This window comes from Mesoplodon densirostris, chromosome 4 (genome assembly GCF_025265405.1).
Source record: "Mesoplodon densirostris isolate mMesDen1 chromosome 4, mMesDen1 primary haplotype, whole genome shotgun sequence".
Taxonomy (NCBI): domain Eukaryota; kingdom Metazoa; phylum Chordata; class Mammalia; order Artiodactyla; family Ziphiidae; genus Mesoplodon; species Mesoplodon densirostris.
Genome location: NC_082664.1, coordinates 89,484,743 through 89,512,447, shown reverse-complemented (window position 1 = coordinate 89,512,447; position 27,705 = coordinate 89,484,743). Strand labels below are relative to the sequence as shown.

Genomic DNA, 27,705 nt, shown 5'->3' with positions numbered 1-27,705 from the left:
TTAAGATTTTAAAAATATGCTTTTCCTCAAGATAAAAAAACATTTTTTAATAAGAACTAAACCACATTTCCAATGATAGGTTACTAGTAACAAAGGCTTTTAAATAGTAAAATGTTTTCCAGTATTATATAATAGATACATATTTTTGCTAATATCAAGAAATTGTCGGCAGATGGTAAACAATGGTGACCATATATTAAACTTGGTTAGGAAAAGATAAGAGATATTCAGTTTTCAAAGCTCTTCTGGTACCCTAAAAAAATATAAATTTTAAAATTCACACCAGGAGAGCATATTAAAGGTTTTATTAGTCAGCATTAAGAAGTCATGCTTTTGAGAGTCTTTTAATAAAGTTATTAGTATTAGATAATACTAATACTTAGTATTAAGTATTACATAGATTGCCCCTCCCCCCAAAAAAGGAACAAGAAAAGGAGTATGGTCTTGCATGAGGTTAACTCATTAAGACTTAGGTCCTTCAGGGGAACATGACTGTGACCCCCCCACCCCCCAAAAAGGTTGAAATCTAGCCATGAAATCAGAATTTATTGGGAGATTAAAGAACAAAACAAAGGGTATAGGAGTATGGGGGCAATAATTAATTTAATGTAAATAGAAAAATAGTGAAATGGGGGTGTTGGTGGGGGGAGAAAAAGAAAAAGAAAGCCTAATTTATTTTCAAAGGGTACTGGAAACCAACAAATTGGGGAGGCCCTGGCATTAGACTGTGCTTAAAATAAAAACATTTCAGAACACCTAAGACATGTTTTTATAGTAAATGTATGTGTAAGGCTATTCATTCACTTGTATTCTTTTAGGTATTTTGGGCTAGTATTTTTAAAAAAGAATTTAACGCCTTTACTTTCCCTAACTCTACAGATAATATACTTACCAAGTCTAAAACTAGGGAGAATTCTGGTGTGCTTCTTGTCTTCAATGGAAGGGCAGGTTTCCTATTTAGTTGTTCTTCTGTCAGTGGTGGAACATGTTTGATGAAATAATAGCTATAAATCAAATTTTAAGAAAATGTCAACATTTCTACTTTTTTGTAAATATAAAACATATTACTAAATTCAGCCCATCTTTAAGTTTTTAATTAAATAATGCATATTTAACCTAGTAAACCAAACTTATAAAACACATAAGTAAAACTGAAAATACACAAATTAGTATTTCAGTAACTCAGCAAAGTATTAATACCTACAGGTCAAATGCTCTTCGTAATATACCATTTAGCCACCCCTCTACACATGTACTTTCATTCCGTTCAAAGAGAGAAAGGGAAAAAAAAAAAAACTCACGGGTCAAATACTTCCCAGTCTTCTTCATAGGTGGCCTCTGCATGGGCTGATGAATAACCACTATCTGGAGTTACTGGTGCTATTTAAAAAAGTGAAACACAAAATGTTGCTTTTACTCACTTAATGCTTCCATGAAGTATACATTTTTACTGCTTTTATTAAGATCTTCCTGAAGCCCTATGTATTTTAGGTTAAAGATAAGACAGAAATAATTTGTAAACAGTATTTAAAAGTAAATTTATAAACACATAGATCTAACTCTGGATCCAAAGGAAAAATTTACCATAACAGACAAAGTGGCAAGCTATATCATGGCTAGCAAAATTTAAATCCCTAACAGCTAAGAGAAAATTTACTACTTACACTATTTCCTACTATTTACTACTTACACTGTGGAGTGTATTATTAGGAAAATACACTCCACAAAATTTCCATTTCTAACTGGATGATGTTTGTATGTATAACCATAAAAATTTCATGGTGCTCATAGCAGTAATACTTCACAAAGTGCACAGTACATACAGTCAGTCAATATATGTGTGCTGACAACAGATCCCGAAGGTAGTTTTAAACCTAAGATCCATGAACAGGCTTTAAGAGGTCTACAAACCCCTAAAGACATATGAAAAAATGTTTTATGTACATTTTTACAGGCATCTCAAGGTTGTCTATGATCTTAAAAGTTAAGAAATTATGCTGTATATAGAAATCAGTGCTTTAGAAGAACCATTATTTTACTTCTCATTTACAAGCAACTTAAAAATAATCAAGCAACAATTCTGTATTCCACGACACATAGTCCATTCTAAGTTTGAATTAAAATTTGATCAACTGATAAAGCTTTAGAAATTATGTTGAGAATTTTCTAAGACAATATTTACAACTTAAATTCAATGAGACAACGATAACTTACAAGCTAAACAGGTAATGTCTTGGAGATGAAAGTTTAAGGTGGATGCTAGAGACTGAATGTTTGTGTTGCCCCAAAATTCATATATTGAAACCTAATCCCCAATGTGATGGTGTCTGGAGATGGAGTCTTTGGGAGGTCATGAGGTCATTAGGTCATGAGGGTGGAGCCCTCATGAATGAGATTAATGCTCTTAAAAAAAGACCCCCAAAGAGCTTGCATAGCTTCTGGCATATGAGGACACAGTAAGAAGACAGCTATCTATGAACCAGAGAGCAGATCTTCACCAGACACTGAATCTGTTGGGGCTTTGATCTCAGATTTCCTAGACTCCTGAACTATGAGAAATAAATTTCTATTGTTTATATGTCACCTAGTCTAATGGTAGTTTTTTACAGTAGCCTGAAAGGACTAAGACAGTGGACCTCAATAAAAATTGCTGTGATCTGTCTATAGGAATGGAATACTGGTGGACACTAGTCTTTCAGGATAAAAACTTACGTTTTTTGCTATTACCATGTATTAATACCTTCTGAGACAGAGCCAATACAGTGTGTATGTTCAATAAATGACAACAGATGTAAAGCAGAATGTTTGTTCATTTCTAACAACTTTATGCCAGTAACGGTTCATTAGCACAAGGGGACAAATGGAAAAATATATCTTCCTACTACTTTACTATTTCAAATTCCTATTAATCTCAGAGAAAGGGGGACAGGAAGTAATTAGTATTCGAGCACCTCCATGCTAAGCATTTTTCATATTTCATCTCATTTAGTCTTCAAAGCTCTAAATTATTATTACCATTTTAAAGCTAAGAAAACTGTCTCAGAGTGCTTAAATAAGTTATCTAAAGTCACACAGATAAGTAAATGGTAGAGCCAGCCTCCTTCCTTCTTGTTCTCTTTGGCTACGTTCTTGAAGTTGGGGAAAAGGACCACTTTTGTCACTCATACTCATATTTTAAGATCAGCAAAACTTTTACTTCTTCCTTTCATGATCCTCCCAGAGTAACTGCAATGTGCCACCTCAATATTTTGCTCGTTTATTTCTAACAGCACTCACCACACTGTACAGTAATTTTTGTGTACACTTGGCTCATCAATTAGATCATATACTCTTCAGGGTCCATGAGCACATCTTAGTCATCCTTATAAATAGTGCCCATCACAAAAAGTAGGTGTTCAATTAAATGTTAGAAAAACGAATGTATGAGACAAATGGAGTAAATCTTACTATTCCCCTCTAGAAACTAAAGTTATAGAAACCCCTTCCCGGTAGGCACAGTTGTCAGAAAAAATGAGTACAAAGGTTTATATAGAAACACAAAAACAGAAAAAACATCAAAGAAGTCAAAAGGCCTGGCTTCGGGGCTTCCCTGGTGGCGCAGTGGTTGAGAGTCCGTCTGCCGATGCAGGGGACACGGGTTCGTGCCCCAGTCTGGGAGGATCCCACATGCCGCGGAGCGGCTGGGCCCGTGAGCCATGGCTGCTGAGCCTGCACGTCCAGAGCCTGTGCTCCGCAACGGGAGAGGCCACAACAGTGAGAGGCCCGCGTACCGCCAAAAAAAAAAAAAAAAGCCCTGGCTTCAGTCTATACCTTATCATTCACTAGCCTGTAACACCAGGCAAAGTAATCAGCATTAGATTTGCTTGTTAGGTTCAGTATTATTCCTAAATTATAACATTATAATTTAACATTATCAATATTAACATTTTATTTGTTATTGATTGATTGAGTGCCGCACCACACGGCTTGTGGGATTTTATTGGGTTGGCCAAAAAGTTTGTTCGAGTTTTTCCCTTACGATCTTCCAGAAAAACCCAAACAAACTTTCTGGCCAACCCAACAGTTCCCCGACCAGGGACTGAACCCGGGCCCTCGGCAGTGAGAGCACAGGGAATTCCTTATTTGACAAATTTAAAATAAACCTTGGACTTCCCTGGTGGCACAGTGGTTAAGAATCTGCCTGCCAATGCAGGGGACATGGGTTCAAGACCTGGTCCGGGAAGAGCCCACATGCCTCGGAGTAACTAAGCCCATGCGCCACAACTACTGAGCCCACGTGACACAACTGTTGAAGCCCACGCACCCTAGAGCCCACACGCCACAACTACTGAAGCCTGCACACTCTAGGGCCTGTGCTCCCCAACAAGAGAAGCCACCACAATGAGAAGCCTGCGCACCGCAACGAAGAGCAGCCCCCACTCACTGCAACTAGAGAAAGCCCGCACACGGCAACGAAGACCCAATAGAGCCAAAACTAAAAATAAATAAAATAAAATAAACCTTAACTCTATTATGCTGCTTTTCTCTTCATACTGATACAGGGTTGCACTGTATACAAGTTTCATAATTGTATGCATTTTTTCTTTAAATGTATCATGCTGTTTCAATGATTTTTTTTCAAGTTTCCCCTTTATATCAGAGAGATCATCATTTTGCTTCCTTATGCCAAACTTACTTCTCAACCAATATATATGTACTAGGCTCTCTCAAATATCTGGCATCACAAGGAAAAACAAACAAATCTAAAATAAAAGTCTAAGATCTTCTCCTTCTGGGAAAAGATGTCCATCCTCAGTTTTATTTCTGCTTTTAATCATAATGGAATACAATTTCATCTTTTAGCCTTATATGTCTATCTACCACAACCCTCAGAAGTTACAAATGCTGATCTCACATGTTTCTACATTTCCATAACAACTGGATCAGGGACCTAACAATTATGTTAGGCCTTTAAAAGCATCCAGGATTAGGCTGCAAAGTTTGTGTATAGGAGAGACCCAAGAACAGAAGCTTCTTCTTTGGGAATGTCATCTGTATATGAAACAAATCTGAAGGTATGAGACTACCTCTATGTAGGGACTTCAGACCTTAAGGATCTAAGACTCGTGCAATTATAATAAATATATTCATAAATGTAAGCATATTATTTTGTTAGCTGTGTTAAGTTTCTCTAAGTGGTAAGATTGGTACACATAATTAAACTGTAAAGTAACTAATATGCAGTTAAAATAACCTTAAAAAATTCAATTTCAAAGTGACTGGATTTGGGGGGAAAAGTGTTATTTCCAGTTTTAATTTTATTAACTTCAAGGAAGAAAAACTTATGCATTTAATCTGCCTATTTAAGAAAAAATACAGTAGTATTTTTACAAACTATTCATGAAAATGTATAAGAAAAAAAGGAATCTTTTTTACCTGTAAGGGGTGGGATATCACGATTAACTGTTTCTTCTGCTTCTTCTAAACCATTATTTATTGATGACCTCACTTGAACTGCTTGATTTGAGTAAGCTGCTCCATTAGTTGATGTAGTAGTACTGGTAGTGATCTCATCCACCTGTTCCATATCAAGCTGTTTTACTATCTCTTCAGCTTCCACAGCCTGTCCTGGGGAATCGGATCCTGATGTTCCTGAAATCATGATTAATTGTACATTAATCGTCACTTAAAAGCTCATAGTGGGTGGGGAAAGATGGGAACAAACTTAAAACAAGTAATAAATAAGCCTTAGAGATCTAATGCACAGTATAGTGAATACAGACAACATTGTATTATAATCATCAAACCTGCTAAAAGACTAGTACTTAATTACTCCAACCACTAAAAAGAAAGAATAATTATATAACATTAGAGAGAACACATGCTAATTATCACTACGATGATGATCATATTACAATATATAAATTATCAAATCAACATGTCGTACACTTTAAATTTATACAATGTTATATGTCAAATATATTCAATAAAAATTCATAAATATTTAGAAAAGCTAAATGGAACAGAAACAAAGCTGAGGATACCATTATTTAGTGACTGTTTACTAGACATTTCAAAAATAAGGAGTAAAGACTATAAGCTAGAGCAATATTTGTGAGCAAAGTTTTTCTTAAGAGTGTTCAAATAGCTTAGAAACATCCATTTACAGTCAAACAATTTAGAACTTTAAAAATTTTTTATTGAGATATAATTAACATAACGTTTTGTAAGTTCCAGGTGTACGTATTGATTTAATACTTTATATACTGCAATATGATTACCAACTGAGCGTTAGCTAACACCTCTATCCTGCCACATAATTATTTCTTTTTTGTGGTGAGAACATTTAAGATCCAGTCTCTTAGGAACTCTGAAGTATATACAGTTGACCCTTGAACAACACAGGGATTAGGGACACTGACCCCCATGCAGTCAGAAATCTGAGAATAACTTTACAGTCAGCCCTCCGTATCCACAGTTCCACATCCTCAGATTCAACCAACCACAGATTGTATACTATAGTATTTATTGAAAAAAATCCTTGTATTAAGTGGACCTGTGCAGTTCAAACCCATGTTGTTGTTGGATCAACTGTCATTCAGTATTTTTGACCACAGAACTTCTCTTCATTAAAGCAAATATCATTTATTAAGTGCTTACTATGTGCTGGGCAATACACACACACACACACACACACACACACACACACAATTTTCCATTATCCTCAAACAGCTCCTCATCTTTCCAGTACTAAGCATCCTAGCCATTTTGAGCAGTTGTAATTTTTTTTTTTTTTTTTTGCAGTACGCGGGCCTCTCACTGTTGTGGCCTCTCCCGTTGCAGAGCACAGGCTCCGGACGCACAGGCTCAGCGGCCACGGCTCACGGGCCCAGCCGCTCCGCGGCATGTGGGATCTTCCCGGACCAGGGCACGAACCCGTGTCCCCTGCATCGGCAGGCGGACGGACTCTCAACCACTGCACCAGGGAAGCCCCTCAGTTGTAATTTTTAAACCAGAGACAGTTCTCGAAAAATGAGCTAACTAGGCTTCCCTGGTGCAGTGGTTGAGAGTCCGTCCGCCTGCCGATGCAGGGGACACGGGTTCGTGCCCTGGTCCGGGAAGATCCCACATGCCGCGGAGCGGCTGGGCCCGTGAGCCGTGGCCGCTGAGCCTGCGCGTCCGGAGCCTGTGCTCTGCAACGGGAGAGGCCACAACAGTGAGAGGCCCGCGTACCGCAAAAAAAAAAAAAAAAAAAAAAAAATGAGCTAACTGTTCCCCTAACCATGAGAACCTTTTTATTCAAAGACACAAGAACAATTTCTCAACAAGATTCCGTCTCAATAACAAAGATAGAAGCTAGTTTCCTCATTATATTCAACCATCCCCTAGATGAACGCGCTGCCCAATTTTTCTTCCACTATGGACTGACCCCAAGTCTCCATTTCCTTATGAAATCCTCCAAATGTCACTGTCAACAACAAAATCAACCTCCAATAACTCTCAATTTCCTCACAGAATATTCTTTCTCCCTCATTGCCTTACATTTAACCTCTTTCCAAAAGACATCTCTTTTCCTGATACCCTTCCCTCAAAGCTGTTTATTCTCCCATACTTGTTACTCAATCAGAATTCATTTACCTCCATTGCCGCCACCAGATCATTGGTTTTCCGCTAATGTGTAAAAATGTTTGCTGCTTTGAGATTGCTGTCACCTGGCTATACAATTCTTCACTTGTGCCCTCTGCTGTCACCTACCATCTATTGCCAGCATCCTCTCTCAATCTCAGAGGAATTTAACACCTAGATACCAGTTTACTGCTCTATTAAATGCCTATATAGTTATTACAGGTGATGTCAATGACTCATCCAATAACTAATCCTCAAAGGTCTTGCCCTCTTTAGCTCCATCTACATTTGTAATGCTCTGTAGTAGTTATTACCATGGCTACAACCTGGACACTATCACAGAGAATCTGTTCACCTCTGAAACCTAAAATTCAAATAATTAATCTCCTACCACAACCTCCTAATCTTCTAATTAGCTATCTATCTATCTATCTATCTATCTAGCTAGCTAGCTAGCTAATATTTCTATTACATGTGATCTCCACGTTTGATAAAAGCCAATCTCTTTTATCCAAACACATCCCTCAATGGCTTCTTCTCCACCCTCCTCATCTAGTTAGACTTCATGGTGTATTATTTAAACCACTCTCAAGCCAGCAGCCTCACTGTCCTCGCTTCCTTGTCTTTCCACTGTCATTCATCATAGAAATCCCTCTTGAATCAATCTAACAGGCTTCTCAGGCACTAGACCCAGGTAATAAAGAAAACAATACAATTATAAAGACTGGTTGTACTCCAAATAAAATCCTCTAATCTTAGCTACGCCTATAGCATGCTGCTCAGTATTTCTGTGTGTGAGTCATTCAGCTTCTTTTACTTATACCCAATAGCAAATATTCTAAACCTTCATTCTCTTCAGTCCCTGCCACCAGGACCATCTCAGCAAAATGATACCATGTCCTCCTTTAAAGAAAAAATTCTATCAAGCATGAACTACTGCTGCCTAAACGTTCTTTCCTCCAGCATCAGAGAAAAATGTCTATACTCCTTGTTTCAATTCTAATCCTTCTACCTGTTCTCTTGATCCCATCCCTATCAGTAGATCCTAGAAACTTTCTTCGTTAGTTTTTCTTTTTCCCTTATGTTCAACCTATTAGACCCTTCCCTGAGGCTTAACAACATGCTTGCTTCTCACAAATACAAAACATCCCTTGAGGCTTCATGACCTCTCTAGTTTTTTTCATATTCAAGTTCCTCATAACAGTAATCTATATGTGCTGATCCCTTTCTTACTCTCCATTTCACTCTTTTTTTTTTTTTTTTTTTTTTTTTTGCGGTATGTGGGCCTTTCACTGTTGTGGCCTCTCCCGTTGCGGAGCACAGGCTCTGGACGCGCAGGCTCAGCGGCCATGGCTCACGGGCCCAGCCGCTCCGCGGCATGTGGGATCTTCCCAGACAGGGGCATGAACCCGTGTCCCCTGCATCGGTAGGCGGACTCTCAACCACTGCGCCACCAGCGAAGCCCTCCATTTCACTCTTTTAACCCATGGATTAGGCTGCCAACTCCAATCACTCCTCTGAAACTCTTCTGGCAAACGAAACCAATGACCAGTTAATTACCAGGTTTAATGATACCTTTTCAATGCTCATTTCTTTTCCTTCTATCTTTACAATTGTTTGACCCTGGGTTTGACAGTCTCTTGTTCTGACTTCTATGACTCAGTTTCTCCTGGTTTCCTCCATTTCTCCTTTGTTGGCTTCTTTAGCTTTGTCCAGTCCTTAAATGTCTTCCCCCAAGATTCTGGTCTTAGTTTGATGAACCAAATGGACCATTTACTCCACTGGTTTCAATTAATATCTATAAAGCTGATAATATCATGCTCTACTGCTTATCCAGATTTCTAAGCCCCATACCTGAATGACAAATTGTTAGTAGACATTTTTATTTGGTTGTTTCAAGGCCTCTCAGGCTCAGCACGGCCCAAATTAAATTCAATTATCTATCTCCCAGGAACTTACTTTTCTCTCTTGAAAATCTAATGTGTACATCTTACTCTCTCTCTTCTTTCACCTCCAATCCATTCCCCACATTTGTCCATTCTGTATCTTTGATCCTTCTTTTCTTCTCTAATACCACAAGTAAGGTTGTATGAAGTCTCACATGGACTACAAGTCTACTAATGTTCTCCCTGCACCCAGCCTCTTTAGAATTTAGCCTACATGCTACTGCCAAATAGGTCTTTAGAAAAGCACCACAAATACTGAGCCTGCACTCTAGAGCCCGTGAGCCACAACTACTGAGCCTGCGAGCCACAACTACTGAAGCCCGCACGCCTAGAGCCCCGGCTCCGCAACAAGAGAAGCCACCGCAATGAGAAGCCCGCACACTGCAACAAACAGTAGCCCCCGCTCGCTGCAACTAGAGAAAGCCCATGTGCAGCAACGAAGACCCAACACAGCCAAAAATAAATAAATTAAAAAAAAATAAAATCTGTAAACTTAAAAAAAAAAAAACCACAAATCTGTTCATATTACTCACAGTTTAAAACCTTTCGCCCATCCCCCCATGACTAAGGATAAAGTTCAAAAAACCTACAAAATTGGCTCTATAATCTGACTTCTTTATAATTCTCCCATCTTATCCCTTCCTGTGCACTCCTCAAATCTGATGCTCCATCTGTGACAAACTAATTTGTTTCTGAAATACACTGTACCTTTGCTTACACTGCTCCTTCTACATGGAATGCCCTTTACCATCTTTCAAGATTCAGCTTTTCTATGAAGCCTTTTGTGAGCCACCACCCACAAGACAGGACCATTCCATTCTTTGAATATACTCTACTGTTCCATGCCTCTCTCAAGGCACCTATAAAAATTTATTATACTTATCACAATGGCTGGAACATAGCAGATGCTCAATATTTGTTGAGTGAACTAGAATCTTCACTCCTCACATTTAAGTATAATTACCCTTTCTCATGGATAAGAGACTCAAGAGTTTAAAGAACTGGTCCAGCATAACATAAGTAAACAGTGGCAGCTGGGAACAAATTTAAAACAAGTTTATCTAACACCAAAGCCTGTTCTTTTCCCACTACACCAGCATTTCCAAAGATGTTTTAGGAGGCACTAGTTCTAAAAGATGTTAAGATGTTAACAGATGTTCCATAGAAGAGTACTTGATCAGATATGTCTAGGGAATACTGGGTTAAACAAAGTTAAAGGTAGTTTTTTGTTTCTATTCTAGGACTTCACAGTCCTTTAATGTGCTAATATACATTATTTCTGCCCCTACATCATCTTGATTTTACAGTGCACCATTCTGCCTTTTAAAAATTGCTTTATCATCCAGAAATCAGGCAACAGGTATTTAATGGCTATTTCCCATGTGCCCAATACTGTATCAAACAACATGGTAGATGCAAAAATAAAGACATGACCTCTTGCCCTCAAATAATCTGGAGACTAAATTATCAGGTATGAAATTAGACATTATCAGAAAAAATAGGACACCAGCTAATTTAAAAAAAATATGTTGAGAAAGAGGCCATTTTTAATTTTTTTTTGCAAAGGCATACAATGGAACCTTCAACTCATGTGAATTAGGGTAGTTTTACTATTTATCTAAACTAAGATTCCCTACAGGGGGAAAAAAACAAGCAAATAATAATAAAAATAAATTGTATTACAAAAAAAAAATCTGGTTTCAACTCACTCAAAATATTCAACAAATTCTACTTTACTGATCTAGAATATTGAAAATGCTTCTCAATTCTCTCCTGTACACACTCTAAAGATGCAGAAGTCATCCCAACACAGAAAAAATAATACTTTCCCTCCAGCCCAAAGTTTATCATCTAGGTTTTCAGATAGTTAATTAAACATAACCTACATTTATTTCAGTCACTAAAAAAAAAAAAAAAAAAAAAAAAAAAAAAAGGCTTTTAGAAACTGTGTATTTTTGGGACTTCCCTGGTGGTCCAGTGGTTAAGAATCCACCTTCCAATGCAGGGGACTTGGGTTCAATCTCTGGTCAGGGAACTAATAAGATCCCACCTGCCGCGAGGCAACTAAGCCCGTGTGCTACAACTACAGAGACCACATGCCACAACTGGAGAGAAGCCCACGTGCCGCAATGAGGAGCCCACACACCGCAACGAAAGATCCCGTGTGCCGCAACTAAGACACGATGCAGTCATAAATAAATAAATAAATTTAAAAGAAAGAAAATATATTCTTAAAAAAAAAAGGCTGTGTATTTTTAACGAGGCTGAAAACAAACATAAGATGCTAACAAAAATATGCCCCAAAAAATCAAGCAGATCTTTTAAAAAGCCAGGAAAATGATTAATCTTTTAAACCCAAATTATGGTTAATGACTTATATTTACCATTTTTATTTGCTGGTGAAAAAAAGTTGAAGACAGGAGAAAATATGGTCCCCAACAATGTAGTCCTTGGAGGACTGCCAGAGGAAGGATTATCTTCTAATTTTCCATTTTGTTTTACATGTTGATTTGTCATTTCATAACTACCAGCTTCTAAGAAAGAAACAACAAAAATAGTTGCAATCTAGAAAATATGACGTTCATAAATGTGTTCTAAACCATTCATTATAAAAATAACTTTTTCCCTCAAAATACATAAGGAAAACTGATGAACATTAATGTTAAAAAGCTTATTATTTCAAGAAATCCTGAGGTAAATCACTTGTAAATCAAATGATCTTTAAAACAAATTTATTTATAATGGTTTATAAATGCTAAAATTTACTGAGTTTTTACAAAGTAGATTTATACGTGGAATTACACAGACCTAAAGTCTTCAAATCAACACAGTGTAACAGAAAATGAAATAAACTCTTTGTAAGTAAAGCAAGCAAGTTACAATATGAAAAACACAAATGCAAGATTTTGTCTTTGTTTATTTACATTTTGGGATGCTGCCTACTTCACAAAACTTACCCCCCAATCTATTTCTAATGAGTAACAGCTAAATAAATAGAGGCAACTAGTTCTACTGAAGCAGAAGACTATATATACAGCAGTATCAAAAACTACTTATGGATATTGTGAGGCACCATTTCAGAGTAGTTAGGAAGAATAACCAGTTTTGTTTTTTTTTTAAGTTTCTTATAAATAAAAAAAATTTAATGGGTTTTGGGAAAATATAAAATACAAATGTCTTAATAAATCATCCTTGACCCTCCACAACTTTAGCACATTTCTTTCCTTCTTTGTTAGAGCCTTTTAACTTGTTTATCCCTTTTCTCCCTTATGGTCAATTCTAACAATGGAGATACATCACTGCATTAAGAGGAAAGAGGTAGGGAATTATTATCACTGCTGTGTTTAAAATAGTATTGGTTAAAAGGTAGCACTCCATGCTCTAAAGTGCTATTCTGTATAGGTTTCTCTGCTTGTCCATCTTTTTTTTCCTCCTTTTTGACTCTGAGGCGCTTGTCAGCAATACAATAAGGTACTGATCTAGAACAGGATTTATAAACAGCAACACTATTGGCTTTTGGGCTGGATAATTCTTTGTTATGGGAGGATGTCCTGTGCATTGTAGGATGTTTAGCAGTGCCCCTGACCTTCACCTGCTAGATGCAAGCAGCAATCCCTCCACAGGTTGTGACAAACCAAAAAGGTCTCCATACACTGAAAAGTGTCCGCTAGGGGACAGAAACACCCCTAGTTGAGAACCGCGGACCTGAGAGCTCCAAGCGCCCCCAGCTCTGAAATCCCACAATCCAGAAACAAATTCTTTGTACATATTTCAAATAAATTAAGTCACAATTATTACCGCTTTAAGAAATGAGTTTCATATACATTTTCATGCTAAACAGTATAAAGCTAGTTGCTCTGCCTTTAACTGTCACTTTAATTCATCAAAGTAGATTTACATTAGGAAGGTAAATTTTTATTTACTTCATGCCACTAATATTTAATACAAAGGAGATTACAAAAATAAGGTAGAAATTGCTCAAAGTAGATTTTTAAAAACAGAACACAAACATGTCAAGTGAGAACTCTGCTTACACCTAATAAAGCAATATGTAAACATTAACAAACCTCCATTTACTTGACTTTTCCGTCTTACTCGAGATATCTGTTTGTTAGGCTTTTCTCCTGTTCTTGGTGTTGATGTGATCAAATTATTATCTATATCACGTTCAATTCTACTCCGTTTTGAAGGATTTTCTCTCTCTTCCTTAAGATATAAGAGGGAAAAACATACATTGAACAGTCATTCTGCTTTACAGGTTACCCTTTTTTTCTTTTTTGCCACACCACGCAGCTTGTGAGATCTTAGTTCCCCGACCAGGGACTGAACCAGGGCCCATGGCAGTGAAAGCACCGAGTCCTAACCACTGAACCGCCAGGGAATTCCCTATAGGTTACACTTTTAAAATGATAAAATATGATATGCACCCCCATGTTCACTGCATTATTTACAATAGCCAATTTTATCCATTATCAATTGATGGACACTTAGATATGGTTGTTTCCATATCTTGGCTACTGTAAATAATGCAGTGAATATATATATATGCATATAACACACACGTATACATACATACATAAACAATGGAATATTATTCAGCCATAAAAAAGAATCAACTCTTGCCACTTGAAACAACATGGATGAACCTAAAGGGCATTACACTAAGTGAAAAAAGTCAGAGAAAGACAAATACCATATGATCTCACTTACATGTGGAATTAAAACACAAAAACAAACAAAAAACAAAAACAGCAAGTTCACAGATACAGAGAACAGACTGGTGGTTGCCAGAGGCAGGGAGGTGGGGATGAGTGAAATGGGTGATAGGCGTCAAAAGGTGAAAAAGGTTATAAAATAAATAAGTTGCAGTGATATAACGTACAGCATGGTGAGTATAGTTAATAATACTGTATTGCATATATGAAAATTGCTGTGAGAGTAAATCTTAAAAGTTGTCAGAGAAAAAAATTCTGTAACTATGTATGCTGACAGATTTTAACTAGACTTATTGTGGTAATCATTTTGCAATATATAAAAATACTGAATCAGACTTCCCCGGCAGTCCAGTGGTTAAGATTCCACGTTTCCACTGCAGGGGTGCAGGTTCGATCCCCGGACAGGGAGCTAAGATTCCACATACCGTGTGGCGCAACCAAAAAACAAATTGAATCATGCTATATATCTGAACCTAATATAATGTTGTATGTCAACTATGCTCAGATTTTTAAAAAGATAAAATATGTTGTAATATGCTTTCTCCTCTTTTTTCATATCCAGAAGAAACAAACAGAATTAACACCTAACAGTAGAAAAAAACACAGAAAAAATCTGACAGAGTCGTAAGAGTATTTATTAACATTATTACAATACACAAATATAATTACAGCATCCTCACAATTCAGATTCTTTCCCCAGGGTCCATTAAATTTTCATGCTACTGAAATACTGAATCTCACAATGTGGTCTAAGTTTCCAGCAATTTTCCTTACTTTTAGAATTACTCAAAAGAACAGGGGTCATTTCCTTGAGCAAACCCCACTGGAATTTGCTGGCATTATCACAGAGTACCAAAAATGACACAAAATTAATAGGGCCTGCCACTGCCGCACACCTAATGTCAATTCTCAAAATGTCCACATCAACACTAAGGAGTCTACTCCTTAACAAAGCTCTCTATTCATTTCCTTATATGGGGCAAATCCACATGACCAGTTTACACTATTTGTGCAATACAGACTTATGATAGTTTGACTTAAAGATTTTTTGACTTTAAATGATGTGAAAGCAATACGTATTCAGTAGAAACTGTACTTAGAATTTTGAATTTTGGTCTTTTCTCGGGCTAGCCATTTCCAGGTACTATACTCTCTTGTGATGCTGGGCAGCGGCAGCAGTGAGCCACAGTGAGCCACAGCTCAAAGTCAGCCACTTGATCATGAGGGTAAATAACTGACACACTTAATAACCATTCTGTATCCATGCAACTATTGTTTTTCAGTATTCAATCAATTACATAAGACATTCAACACTTGTGATTTTGCCCAACTGTAAGCTAATGTAAGTGTTCTGAGCATGTTTAAGGTAGGCTGGGCTAAGCTATGATGTCCATCCAGTAGGTTAAGTGTCGTAAGTGCATTTTCAGCTTACAACATTTTCAACTTACAATGGGTTTATCAGGACTTAACTAAAATATTATACTCTATGCAATAAGCTGATTTTTCTCCATTTATACATCCATCTTCCTCATCTGTACAATTTTTCTAGAGTCATCCAACACATGAGCAATCTTCTTCCATTACTGTAATACTGGCCTATAATTCCTTGCTGTTTTAACGAAAGTACCTGAAATCTTTTGATAAGGATTAGATTTTTCCACAACAAATAATAATACAGTATACTACTATGCATTTTCTGTAAGTTGAATATTATTATTTCTGAAACAAACCTTGGTATTGTAAATGGCCAAAATTACAATTCCCTACCAGGATCAAAATAGAAAAAAGGTAATACTGTAAGTATCATCCAATACAGAATTTTACATTTACTCACCAGTTTCTCTAATTTTAGGTAGGTTTATCAAAACAATCTCATTAGCACAAAATGAAGCCTCAGTGATCCACAACATAATTCCTCAAATTTTTACTGTTTATTATTCCCCTGCATTTAAAAATGATGAATAGGAAGCCTCAAATCCCAAACACTGGATCTTTATTACAGGAGAATTATAGGGGCTCTTTTTATAAAGTCCTTCAAGAACAGAAACAATGCTGTAAAGCCTCACTACACTAAGCTCCAGCATTTTCTTGAAGTCTCTTAGTACATCTGGTATAATGTAAATACATACATACATTCCTGGAAACTCTGCACTCTGCAACCCTAAAAATAACAAGGCTTATGGGGAAAAAAATAGGCCCAGAAGGGTAGAGAGGGGTACATTGGGGCAGATCAGCCAATGCCCCTATAACTCTGTAACCACAGCACTAAGAAAACCAATGATTGGGACCTCCACAGATAACTTGCACACCCCAGTTAAGCAGCTAAGAGCAGCTGAAATGCTTCCTCAGAGCTTAATAAAAGGTATTAGAAACAAAGAAGTAGAGGGCTTCTCTGGTGGCGCAGTGGTTGGGAGTCCGCCTGCTGATGCAGGGGACACGGGTTCGTGCCCCAGTCTGGGAAGATCCCACATGCCGCAGAGCGGCTGGGCCCTGTGCGCGCATCCCGGGCCTGTGCTCCGCAGCGGCAGAGGCCGCAGCGGTGGGAGGCCGGCGTACCGCAGAAAAAAAAAAACCAAACAAAGAAGTAGAAGGGTTTATGGGAGCTGAGAAGTGGAGCTTTAAGCCAGGAAGACTGCTAAAATGGACACAAAAGGAAATGCAAACTGCCATATGAAAAGAAGAGTCCCTGCTAGACCAGGGTGTACCTCTCTGAGAGGGAACCCCTGACACAGCTTACCACTTTTAATTAAAAACTCTGTGTGCAGGGCCTCCCTGGTGGCGCAGTGGTTAAGAGTCCGCCTGCCGATGCAGGGGATACGGGTTCGTGCCCCGGTCTGGGAGGATCCCATATGCCGCGGAGCGGCTGGGCCCGTGAGCCATGGCCGCTGGGCCTGCGCGTCCGGAGCCTGTGCTCCGCAACGGGAGAGGCCACAACAGTGAGAGGCCCGCATACCGCAAAAAGAAAAAAAAAAAACAAAAACTCTGTGCAATATAAAATTCTACCCCCATTATTCAGGATCCCCCTGTCCAGTTTAGAAAAAATCATGTATAAACCAAACCCATGTTATACTGAAACTACTTCCCTATCTACCAATAGTATATAAGCTAACTGATAATATGGAGGTACCACATATAACAGAAAAGGTTATACTGTGGTCAATTGAGAATATATTCAAATACTTGAGCTTACATCTCTAAAGAGAAAGAGGAAGCTGTTAAGATCAGGATTAAATGTCTGCAGTCACTGACAGTAAAATTCTATCCTTCAGAATAATGCATTCAAATGTCTGCTGATGCTCCAATTCTGAAACGTGTCACCAAATCCTACTCTTCCTTAAACATTCAAGTATACAATTTGGGGACATTTTTGGATATAGTATGATTTTTAGAAGAGGAACTAGGAAAAACCAGATTTCTACATTACTGTACAGGTTATTTTAAAAAATTTAATAACCCTACAATGTCTTGTCTGGAATTTGTATTTTTCAAAGTTGTCTCTAAGATGGGCTTTTAAAGGGAAAATCTTGGGAAGGTCGTATTCTTAAATCTCTGAATCTCAAAGGAAAAATACAGAGAACTAAAGAGGCAACAAAACCCCAAAAGCCAATTTACAACAAAAGCAGGAAACAAGGTTTCTCCCCCAAACTCCAAGCAGATGAGAACAAACCAACAGCTGTAACACTGGAGTAGCCATCTGTACCAGTGCAGAAGAAAGCAAAGGAATGCAACATGGCATGTGACACATCTGAGAACAGGAGAAGCCCCAAATAGCTAACAGGTAGATATTCAATTGAAAGCATGGCAGGCCAATTTAATGACAGCAGATGAAATAAGAGGGACTTTCCTGGTGGTCCAGTGGTTAAGACTCTGCGCTTCCACTGCAGGGGGTGTGGATTCGATCAGGGAACTAAGATACCACGTGCTGCGCAGCGTGGCCAAAAAAAAAAAAAAAAAAAATGCACAAGAGAACAGACAAAAATTATACCTTTATTTAAAAAAAGACAAAAAAAGTTAAGAAAGTGATATGACATATACATCAGAGTTAGAAAAAACTCAGTAACAGAACAAAATAATTAGAAATAAGAGAAAAAAATTTTTGGAAATAAAGACTAAACTAGAACAGACATAAAAGTGAGTAAATAGAATAGATTATGCCTTTAAGAGAAAGAGAAGGTAAAATGGGGGAGGGGGGCTGGATTTTAAGACATCAAAATGTGACAAGCACTGAATATGGACAAAGAAGATCCAACAGGCAGAAAACAGTAGGCCCTGAGACAGAAGCCAAAACAAGAGCATATCAGAAAGTTTTCCTCAAATAAAATATCTGAAATTACATACTGAAAGAGTACACTAGTTTATTTATTTATTTATTTTGGCTGCAACCACTGCGCAGCTTGTGCAATCTTAGTTCCCCAACAAGAAACTGAACCCGGGCCCTCGGCAGTGAAAGTTTGGAGTCCTAACCACTGGACCACCAGGAAATTCCCAGAGTATACTGTTTAACTAAAACTATCAACCCAGAAAAACAACTACCAAGACCCTAAACTTAACAGAATTTAAAGAAAAAAAATCCTTTGGAGAACAAGGCAAAATCCATTTATCTACATAGGGAAAATTAGAGTACCATCAGACTTTGAAAGCAATGTTTTTTTCTGCTGGAAGAAAATGGAATAACATTTTAAAAAATCAAGAAGAGAAACTGTGAGACAAGGATTTCATATTCAGTAAAACTGATTTTTAAGCATAGAACTCAGAAACAGTGCCCATGAGTGCTTTGTGTGGCATCTACCAGAAAATGAGCTTTCGACAACAAAAATGACTACAGACCATAACTAGAGGACTGAGGATAAGCATTAAACATACAGAACACATGTAGAACCTGTGTAAGACAAAGATTAAAAGATAGTATGTAGGGCTTCCCTGGTGGTGCAGTGGTTAGGGATCTGCCTGCCAATGCAGGGAATACAGGTTCGAGCCCTGGTCTGGGAGGATCTCACATGCTGCGGAGCAACTAAGCCCGTGAGCCACAACTACTGAGCCTGCGCATCTAGAGCCTGTGCTCCGGAACGGGAGAGGCCATGAGAGTAAGAGGCCCGCGCACCGCGATGAAGAGTGGCCCACAGTTGCCGCAACTGGCGAAAGCCCTCGCACAGAAACGAAGACCCAATACAGCAAAAATAAATAAATAAATAAATAAACACTTTATCAGACCACGTGTTGTAACTTAAAAAAAGAAGTATGTAATGGCTACAGGCTCAGAATATATAAACTGTAAGAAAAACTGGCAAGAGATAGTCAATATATAAGTTTTTTTAATTGTTCACTTTAAAAACATTCTGAGACAGAAAAGCTGACAGAATTCATTTCCAGCTGATCTCCACAAGAAATAACAAATGAAGTTCTTTAGGCATAAAATAAATAATACCAGATGGGATCCTAAATCTGCAATAAGGAATGAATACCACTAAGGCAAATCTATGAGTAAATACAAAAGATCTTTGTGTTCAATATTTCTACTGTGCCTTTACTGTCTTCAACACTAATACCTGCTATAATCTCTGTAGTCTCATTATGATCCAATAAATTATTCTGAAGTCTCAAAGTTTTACTTTTTTTCTCTCTATGTATATACGGAAACATAGTAAGAGTACTCTTGTTTTGCTTTGCAATATTATTAAATTTGGTTTTTAAAATTTCACCTAAAACAGTTATTTTAGAATTTAGTAACTCTTTTTAAATAAAAGAAAATTTATAATTTATAACTAAGAATGGATTGTTGGATTGAAAAAGGGAGCTGGGCGACTTGTGAGTTCAATCCATTACTGCAAGTGATGAAAAGAAACCGACATAGAATTCTCTAACTCATGAAAGGGGGGAATGTACTCCAAGGAAACTGAACGGAACTGTAAATCACAAATGAAAATATGATAAAACTAATGTCCCTTTGGCTGTAAAATTAAGTTGTCTTATGCAATAGAACATATTCAAATAGAATTATGGTGCCAATTCAGTTGCATTTGAGAACAATCATTCCGTTTTAAAAAAAGAAACTCAATATTTTAAATGTACACATGATGAGATCTTTAAAAGCCAAAAAGTTATAGCTTTTCAAACTTAAATTACAAAACCCAATGAGATATCTTAAAAAGTTATCATATTGCATTGGTCGAAGAAGTGTACATAACTTATGAGAGACTTATAAACTCTTGCACAGTAGTTTGTGCTGAAGCCTGCTCAATAAAAGTCGATTAAAGAGGGACTTCCAGGGCTTCCCTGGTGGCGCAGTGGTTGAGAGTCCGCCTGCCGATGCAGGGGACACGGGTTCGTGCCCCGATCCCGGAAGATCCCACATGCCGCGGAGCGGCTGGGCCCGCGAGCCATGGCCGCGGAGCCTGTGTGTCCGGAGCCTGTGCTCCGCAACGGGAGAGGCCACAGCAGTGAGAGGCCCGCGTACAGCAAAAAAAAAAAAAAAAAAAAAAGAGGGACTTCCCTGGTGGTGAGGTGATTAAGAATCCGCCTGCCAATGCAGGGGACACAGGTTCAAGACCTGGTCCGGGAAGATCCCACGTGCTGCGGAACAACTCAGCCTGTGCACCATGAGCCTGCGCTCTAGAGCCCACGAGCCACAACTACTGAGCCCGCAAGCCACAACTGAGCCCACGTGCCACAACTACTGAAGCCCACGCGACTAGAGCCTGTGCTCCATAACAAGAGAAGCCACCGCAATGAGAAGCCCCCATGCTGCAACAAAGAGTAGCCCCCACTTGCCACAACTAGAGAGAACCCATGCGCAGCAACAAAGACCCAACACAGCCATAAATAAATAAATATATAAATTATGAATCTGGAAGGTCTTACCTTCCAGATGAGTGTGTGTATGTTTAAAAAAAAAAAGTCAATAAAAGAAACAAGCACTTCCACTTTCTAATGATAAAGTAAATCACCGAATTAAAGACTTAACTGTAAATACAGAAAATGAGTTAAAATCTGGTGTGTTGAATTGTACTTTAGCCTTACTAATGTGGTTGGACTTTCTGTTTTGACTGTACTTGTCTGATATTAGTATCAACTAATCATCAAGTCTTCTTTACTGTGAATGCATGGTAACAAACACAAGTGGTGAATTATTTTTTTACATCTCAACTTATCCTAGAATAACTTGTGCCAAAATTTGCAATGACTGTGCAAAAAAATGGTTTATAACTACTGCCACCTTAGCACAAATCAAGGCACTGACACCCAACAGTTATTTTATTTTTCACTGCCATGCACTTGCATGGGGGAAAAAAAGCCAGCTCTACTTAGGAAGGTCCTTGATGAAGCTGTAAAATTAATTAAATCTCAACCCTTAAATATGTGTTCAATTCTATATGACAAGATGGGAAGTACAAAGCGTTTCTGCTGCAAACTGTGTTTCCACAACTGTCTTGAGAAAAAGCATTTGCGTGACTGAGTTGTAAGCTGAATTAGACCACTTTTTCTGATAGAACGCTATCTTTACTTGAAGTAGATTATTTTCTGAAAAGTGAACAAAGCAAGTCTGTCACTTCAAGAAAAACTGATACTTTTTGCTGCCAACAATAAAATTTGAGCATTCAAGCAAAAACTGAGATTTTAGAAAACGTGGACAAAGCACCATGAGACTGACAGCTTCCCAATACTTAAAGATTGTTCTGTTGAGATCAGTGGGGTTGTTCAGAAATGTGATTTTTAAATATTAAATAATGAACTATGTCAATGTGGGTACATATGTGGAAGATCTACATAATTCAGTGAATCAGTATTTTCCAAATAACCTGTGCATGATGTTACAAAATCATATATAGGTAAGATTCATTCCAAGCGCAAGACAGACCAATGAAAAGATCATTGTAGTGCTCTCAAATTCAATCTTGGAACAAGAACTTAAGATACTACACAATTTGTCAAGTTTTGGTATAATATCTGCAATTATCTACAAAGGATATTAAAATACTCTTCCCTTTTCTAAATACATGTATGATTTTCTTTATATGCTTCAATGACAACAAACTACCTTCTATGAAGTTTCGATTAAAGAGGTTTATAAAACTGTAAGGTCATGTTTCCCACTAATTTCCTTTTTGTCTTTAGAAAATAGTTAAAATATTATTTGTATCAACATATAATGGGTTTAGAATTATAATTTTGATATTTTCAAAATTCCTCAGTTTTAACATCTAATGAGATATACTGACAGATATAACCCACATAAACAAATGTTCTTTAGGGCTTCCAATCATTTATAAGAAGGTAAAGGATCCGAAGTTCAAAAGGTTTAAGAACCACTTGCTCAAGAGGGACTACTAATGAAATCACAAGAGAAAATTTTAAAGGTCACCCCCAAAAAATGGGAAAAAAATTTGAGCTGGAAGGTGGAGCTGACAAGTGATAGCCAAAGGGTCCAGAGTTTCTTTGGGGAATGATAAAAGTGGTCTAAAATTGACTGTGGTAATGTCTGTGTAACTTTGTGCATATACTAAAAGCAACTGAATTTACACCTTAAATGGGTGAGTTTTATGGTATGTGAATTTTATCTCAATAAAGCTACCATAAAAAAACACATATATCATATAATCCAGTGATGCCAATCTTAGCTATTTACCCACGTTTAACCTAAATATATGCCCACACATGGATTCAAGACCGAAATATTCATAGCAACTTCATTCATGATAGCCAAAACCCCAGAAATAATCCAAGTGGATAACAAATTATGACATGTGGTATACTCATACAACAGAATACTACTTGGGGTACAGGAGAGGGAGGGGATAAATTACGGATACATGCAATAACATAGATGAATCCAAAAACTTTATGTTGAGTGAAGGAAGCAAGACATGTTATATTCATAGGTCACTCTAGAAAAGATTTATACAATCTATAATGACAGAAAGCAGATCAAAGCTTGTTTAGGGTGATGCTGTGAGACTGTCTGCAAAAACTCCAAGGGTACTTTTTGGTCATGGGTGTATAATTCTGTTAAAATTCATGAAAACATACACTTTAAATCAGTGTGTCTTATTGTGTTTCATTATACCCCATAAAGTTAATTTTTAAAAAGTCAACATAGGGCTTCCTTGGTGGCGCAGTGGTTGAGAGTCCGCCTGCCGATGCAGGGGACACGGGTTCGTGCCCCGGTCCGGGAAGATCCCACATGCTGCAGAGCGGCTGGGCCCGTGAGCCATGGCCGCTGAGCCTGCGCGTCCGGAGCCTGTGCTCCGTAATGGGAGAGGCCACAACAGTGAGAAGCCCGCGTACAGCCAAAAAAAAAAAAAAAAAAAAAAGTCAACATAGGAGAAAAAGTAGAATTCTAAAAGATAACTAGTTCATCAAAAAGAAGGCAGGATGAGAACAGAGTAACAAATGGGATAAATACAGAATAAATAACAAGATGGGAGACTTTAAACTCAACCATATTAATAACTACATTAAATGTAAATAGACTAACCATGCCAATTTAAATATAAATACACAGGGTGGAAAAAGGTGTATCATGCAAATGGTAAGCAAGAAAACTGTGTGGCTTTATTAATATCAGGCCAAGTAAACCTCAAGGCAAATAATATGACTAGAGATAATGAGGGACATTTCACAGTGGTAACAAGAACAATTTACACCCAACAATCATAAATGTGTATGCACCTAACAGAGCTTTGAAACACATGTAGCAAAACTGACAGAACTGAAAGGTAGACAAATTCACAATTAAGAGTTGGAGATTTAAAATAAGACACAGAAAACTGGAATATTATCAACTAACTTGACCTGATATTTATAGAACTGCACTAACCAATTCCAGAATATGCATATTTTTTCAAATACATAAAACATTCACCAAAATAGTCTATATGCTACAAAATATCAAGACACCAAAGAAATGAAATCATACAGAGTATATTCTTGGATAACAATAATATTAGATTAGAAATAAGCAATTAGAAGATATCTAAGAAATGCCCAAATATCTGATCTGGAAATTAAATAACACATTTCTACATAATCTATGGGTCAAAGAATAAATCACAAATAAGGTAATAAAAATATAGTCAGAGGACTTCCCTGGCGGTCCAGTGGTTAGGATTCCGTGTTCCCAATGCAGGGGGCTCGGGTTTGAACCCTGGTTGGGGAACTAAGATCCACCGCATGACACGGCCCCCACCCCCAAAAAAATACACACACACACACACATATACATATATATAAAATCAGAATGCGTGGGAAAGCAGTACTTTGAAAATCATAGCTTTAAATACTTGACTTAGAAAAAAATTAAAGTGTAGTATTAATGACCTAAGCAAGGGGCTGGCAAACTACAGTCCAAATGCGAAGTCCAGCACATTGTTTTTGTATGGCCAGCAAGCCAAGAGTGGTTTTTATATTTTTAAATGGTTGGGGGGGGTGAAAAGAACAATAATATTTTATGACTCATGAAAATTATGATGAAAATCAAATATCAGTATACAAAGTCATGCTCATTCATTTATGTATTGTCTACAATGGAAGAGTTGAGTAGTAACTGCAATTACAGATAATATAGTCTGCAAAGCCTTAAATATCACTTATCTGAAATATTCACAGGAGAAGTTTACTAATTCCTATTCTAAGCTCCCACTTCTATGAGTTAGAAAAGTAGAAGTAAACCAGATAGAAAGTAGAAGAAAATATTAAAAATAAAAAGTAGAAATCAATTAAACAGACACTGGAAAGAAAAGAGAAAATGAACAAAGACAGATGTTGGTTCTTTGAAAAAGTAATGAAACTGATAAAGCTCTAGGAGCAAGAAGGATCAAAACAAAGATAAATCATAAATTACTCACATCAGGAGTGAAAAGAGGAATATATCATTACAGATCCCACAGACATTATTAGGTTAATGCAGAAATACTGCAAAGACTTTACACCTAAAAATTTGACAACTTTGATGAACAGACAAATTCCTTGGAAAACATGACCAAAACTGAAAAAGAAATAGAACAGCTAAACAACCCCATATATATTAAAGAAATCAAATTTATAATAAAAGCTATTCCAAAAAGAAATCCCACATTCCAGAAATCCCTCTCCAGAATTCATCAGTGCATTCTACTCATAATTTAAGGATGAGATAATACTTATTAGTCAACACAAGTTCTTTTAGGAAAAAAAAGCAGCAGAGGAACAGTTCTTGACTTGTTTTATGATACCAGAATAATCCTGATCCCAAAATCTTAAAGTATTACAAATCAAAACTACAGACCAAAACCCTCATGAACACAGATGTAAAAATCCTTAAAAACAAATCCAGCAGCAAATCAAATCCAGCCATACAAGTTTGGTTTTCCATTCAAAAAAATTTATGTTCTACTCCACATTAAAAGAGGAAAGTCTGAAGAATATCTCAATAGATACAGAAAAGTCTTTGATAAAACTCAACAACATAATAAAATCTTATAGCAAACTAGGAACAGAAGGGAATTTCCTCAAACTGATAAAAGATAACTATGGAAAACATTTAGCTAACATCATACCTAATGTAAACAAACTCTCTTCCCCTAAGATCAGTAACAAGTATTTGCTCCCACCGCTTCTACTACACAATGTACTAGAGGTCCTAACCAATGCAATAAATGAAGAAAAAAAAATAAAAGGCCTAGAAATCAGAAAAGAACAAGAAAATTATAGTTATCTGGTATATGATTATGTATGTATAAAACCCTATGAAATCTTAAAGAATAGAATGATTAAGTGAATCTAGCAATTTCACATAGTACCTGGTCAATATAGAAAAATAAATTATATTTATATATACTAGCAACAACCAGAAAGTAAAAACTTTAATGTATTACATCATTTAAAACAGCATTGTAAAACATCAAATGTCCAAGAATAAAACTAATGAAAGGTGTGTAAGACCTTGATATTAGCAGGAAAAAATTAAGAACACCTATATTAACATAGACATATATCACGATCATGAAGTGGCAGACTCAATATTATTAAGATGTCCAGTCTCACTAAATGATCTACATATGTGATACAATCTCTATTATAATTCCAGTAGGCTTTTCTGGAGAAATAGACAAGCTAATTCTAAAATTTACATGCAAGGGGACTTCCCTGGTGGTGCAGTGGTTGGGAATCCGCCTGCCAATGCAGGAGACACAGGTTCGAGCCCTGGTCTGGGAGGATCCCACATGCAGCGGAGCAGCTAGGCCCGTGCGCCACAACTACTAAGCCTGCGCTCTAGAGCCCATGAGCCACAACTACTGAAGCCCACATGCCTAGAGCCTGTGCTCTACAACAAGAGAAGCCACCACAATGAAGAGTAGCCTCTGCTCACTTCAAGTAGAGAAAGTCCTTGTGCAGCAACGAAGACCCAACATGGCCAAAAATAAATAAGTTAATTAAAAATAAAAATAAACGGTAAATTAATCTAGTTGTTAAAGAACTCATCTAGAAAGACGTTCTTTTATACAAACAAATGAGATTTAACTTTGGAAGGAAGAAAATTCCCAAATATAACTATGAAGCTTAATAATACAAAGGTTAAAGAGAACAAAGTTTTCATCTAATCATGTTTTTCACACTAAGGAGCACAACCCATCAGTGGATCATAAAATAAATTTAAAACATGAAAATCACCTTTAAAAGGAGAATAAGAAACAACAGAATAGAAAAGAAAAATCAGAACACATCAAGTATGGTTAAGGGTGAGTTTTGTTTCATATGTATGAATGTAGTATATAAGATGTTATTTCTTTCTGTGGATCATAGTTAAAAGATCTAAAAACACTGATTTAATGTAACAGGAAACTGATGACCCCTAACTATGACAGTGTAACAGTATTTAGGTAACAGAGAAAAAGACCATTTTGTTATGGGAAAACTCTAGAAACCACCTATTTAGAAAGGAATACAGAGATCACTGGTATAAAGCAAATACATTTTAGTTGTGAGGTCTTCTTTCACTTCAAATATATATTAGGAATCTCATCATGCTAAAAGCAGAAAGACTGAGTATGAACACTTCCTGAGTACTCTTACTGACAATGACATAATTCTGAAATGAGAGAAGTGGTAGATCCTTGAATCATAAAATCTAGATCTGAAAGAGATGAGAGATTTCATTCATTCTGTTACAGTCTGAGTTGTGTCCCCTAAAATTCCTATGTTGGAGCTCTAACCCCAAAAGCCTGAGAATGTAGTCATACTTGGAGATAGGGCCTTTAAAGAAGTAATTAAAGTGGGATCTTTAGGATGGGACCTAATCCAAATATGACTAGTGTCCTTACAAGAAGAGGAGATTACAAAACAGACAACACATACACCAAGTGGCAACCATATGATGACACGGCAAGAAGGTGACCATCTGAAGTCAAGGAGTGAAGCCTCAGAAAAAACCAACCTGGCAACACCTCATCTTCGACTTCAAACTG

At 37.2% G+C, this 27,705-nt stretch overlaps 1 protein-coding gene across 2 annotated transcripts in view; it reads right to left on the bottom strand.

Annotated features, from left to right (window-relative positions):
- The window catches only part of CTDSPL2 (CTD small phosphatase like 2), a 73,722-nt gene that overhangs the window by 23,324 nt on the left and 22,693 nt on the right, over positions 1-27,705 (bottom strand). Inside the window, exons 3-7 of one of the 2 annotated variants that reach the window (XM_060096761.1) lie at positions 13,619-13,757; positions 11,936-12,085; positions 5,416-5,631; positions 1,302-1,380; positions 893-1,004 (exon numbers count right to left, since the gene is read on the bottom strand). In XM_060096761.1, the coding sequence (XP_059952744.1) occupies positions 893-1,004; positions 1,302-1,380; positions 5,416-5,631; positions 11,936-12,085; positions 13,619-13,757 (696 nt within the window). The remainder of the gene's footprint in view (positions 1-892; positions 1,005-1,301; positions 1,381-5,415; positions 5,632-11,935; positions 12,086-13,618; positions 13,758-27,705) is intronic. The other variant, XM_060096762.1, reaches the window with a different exon arrangement.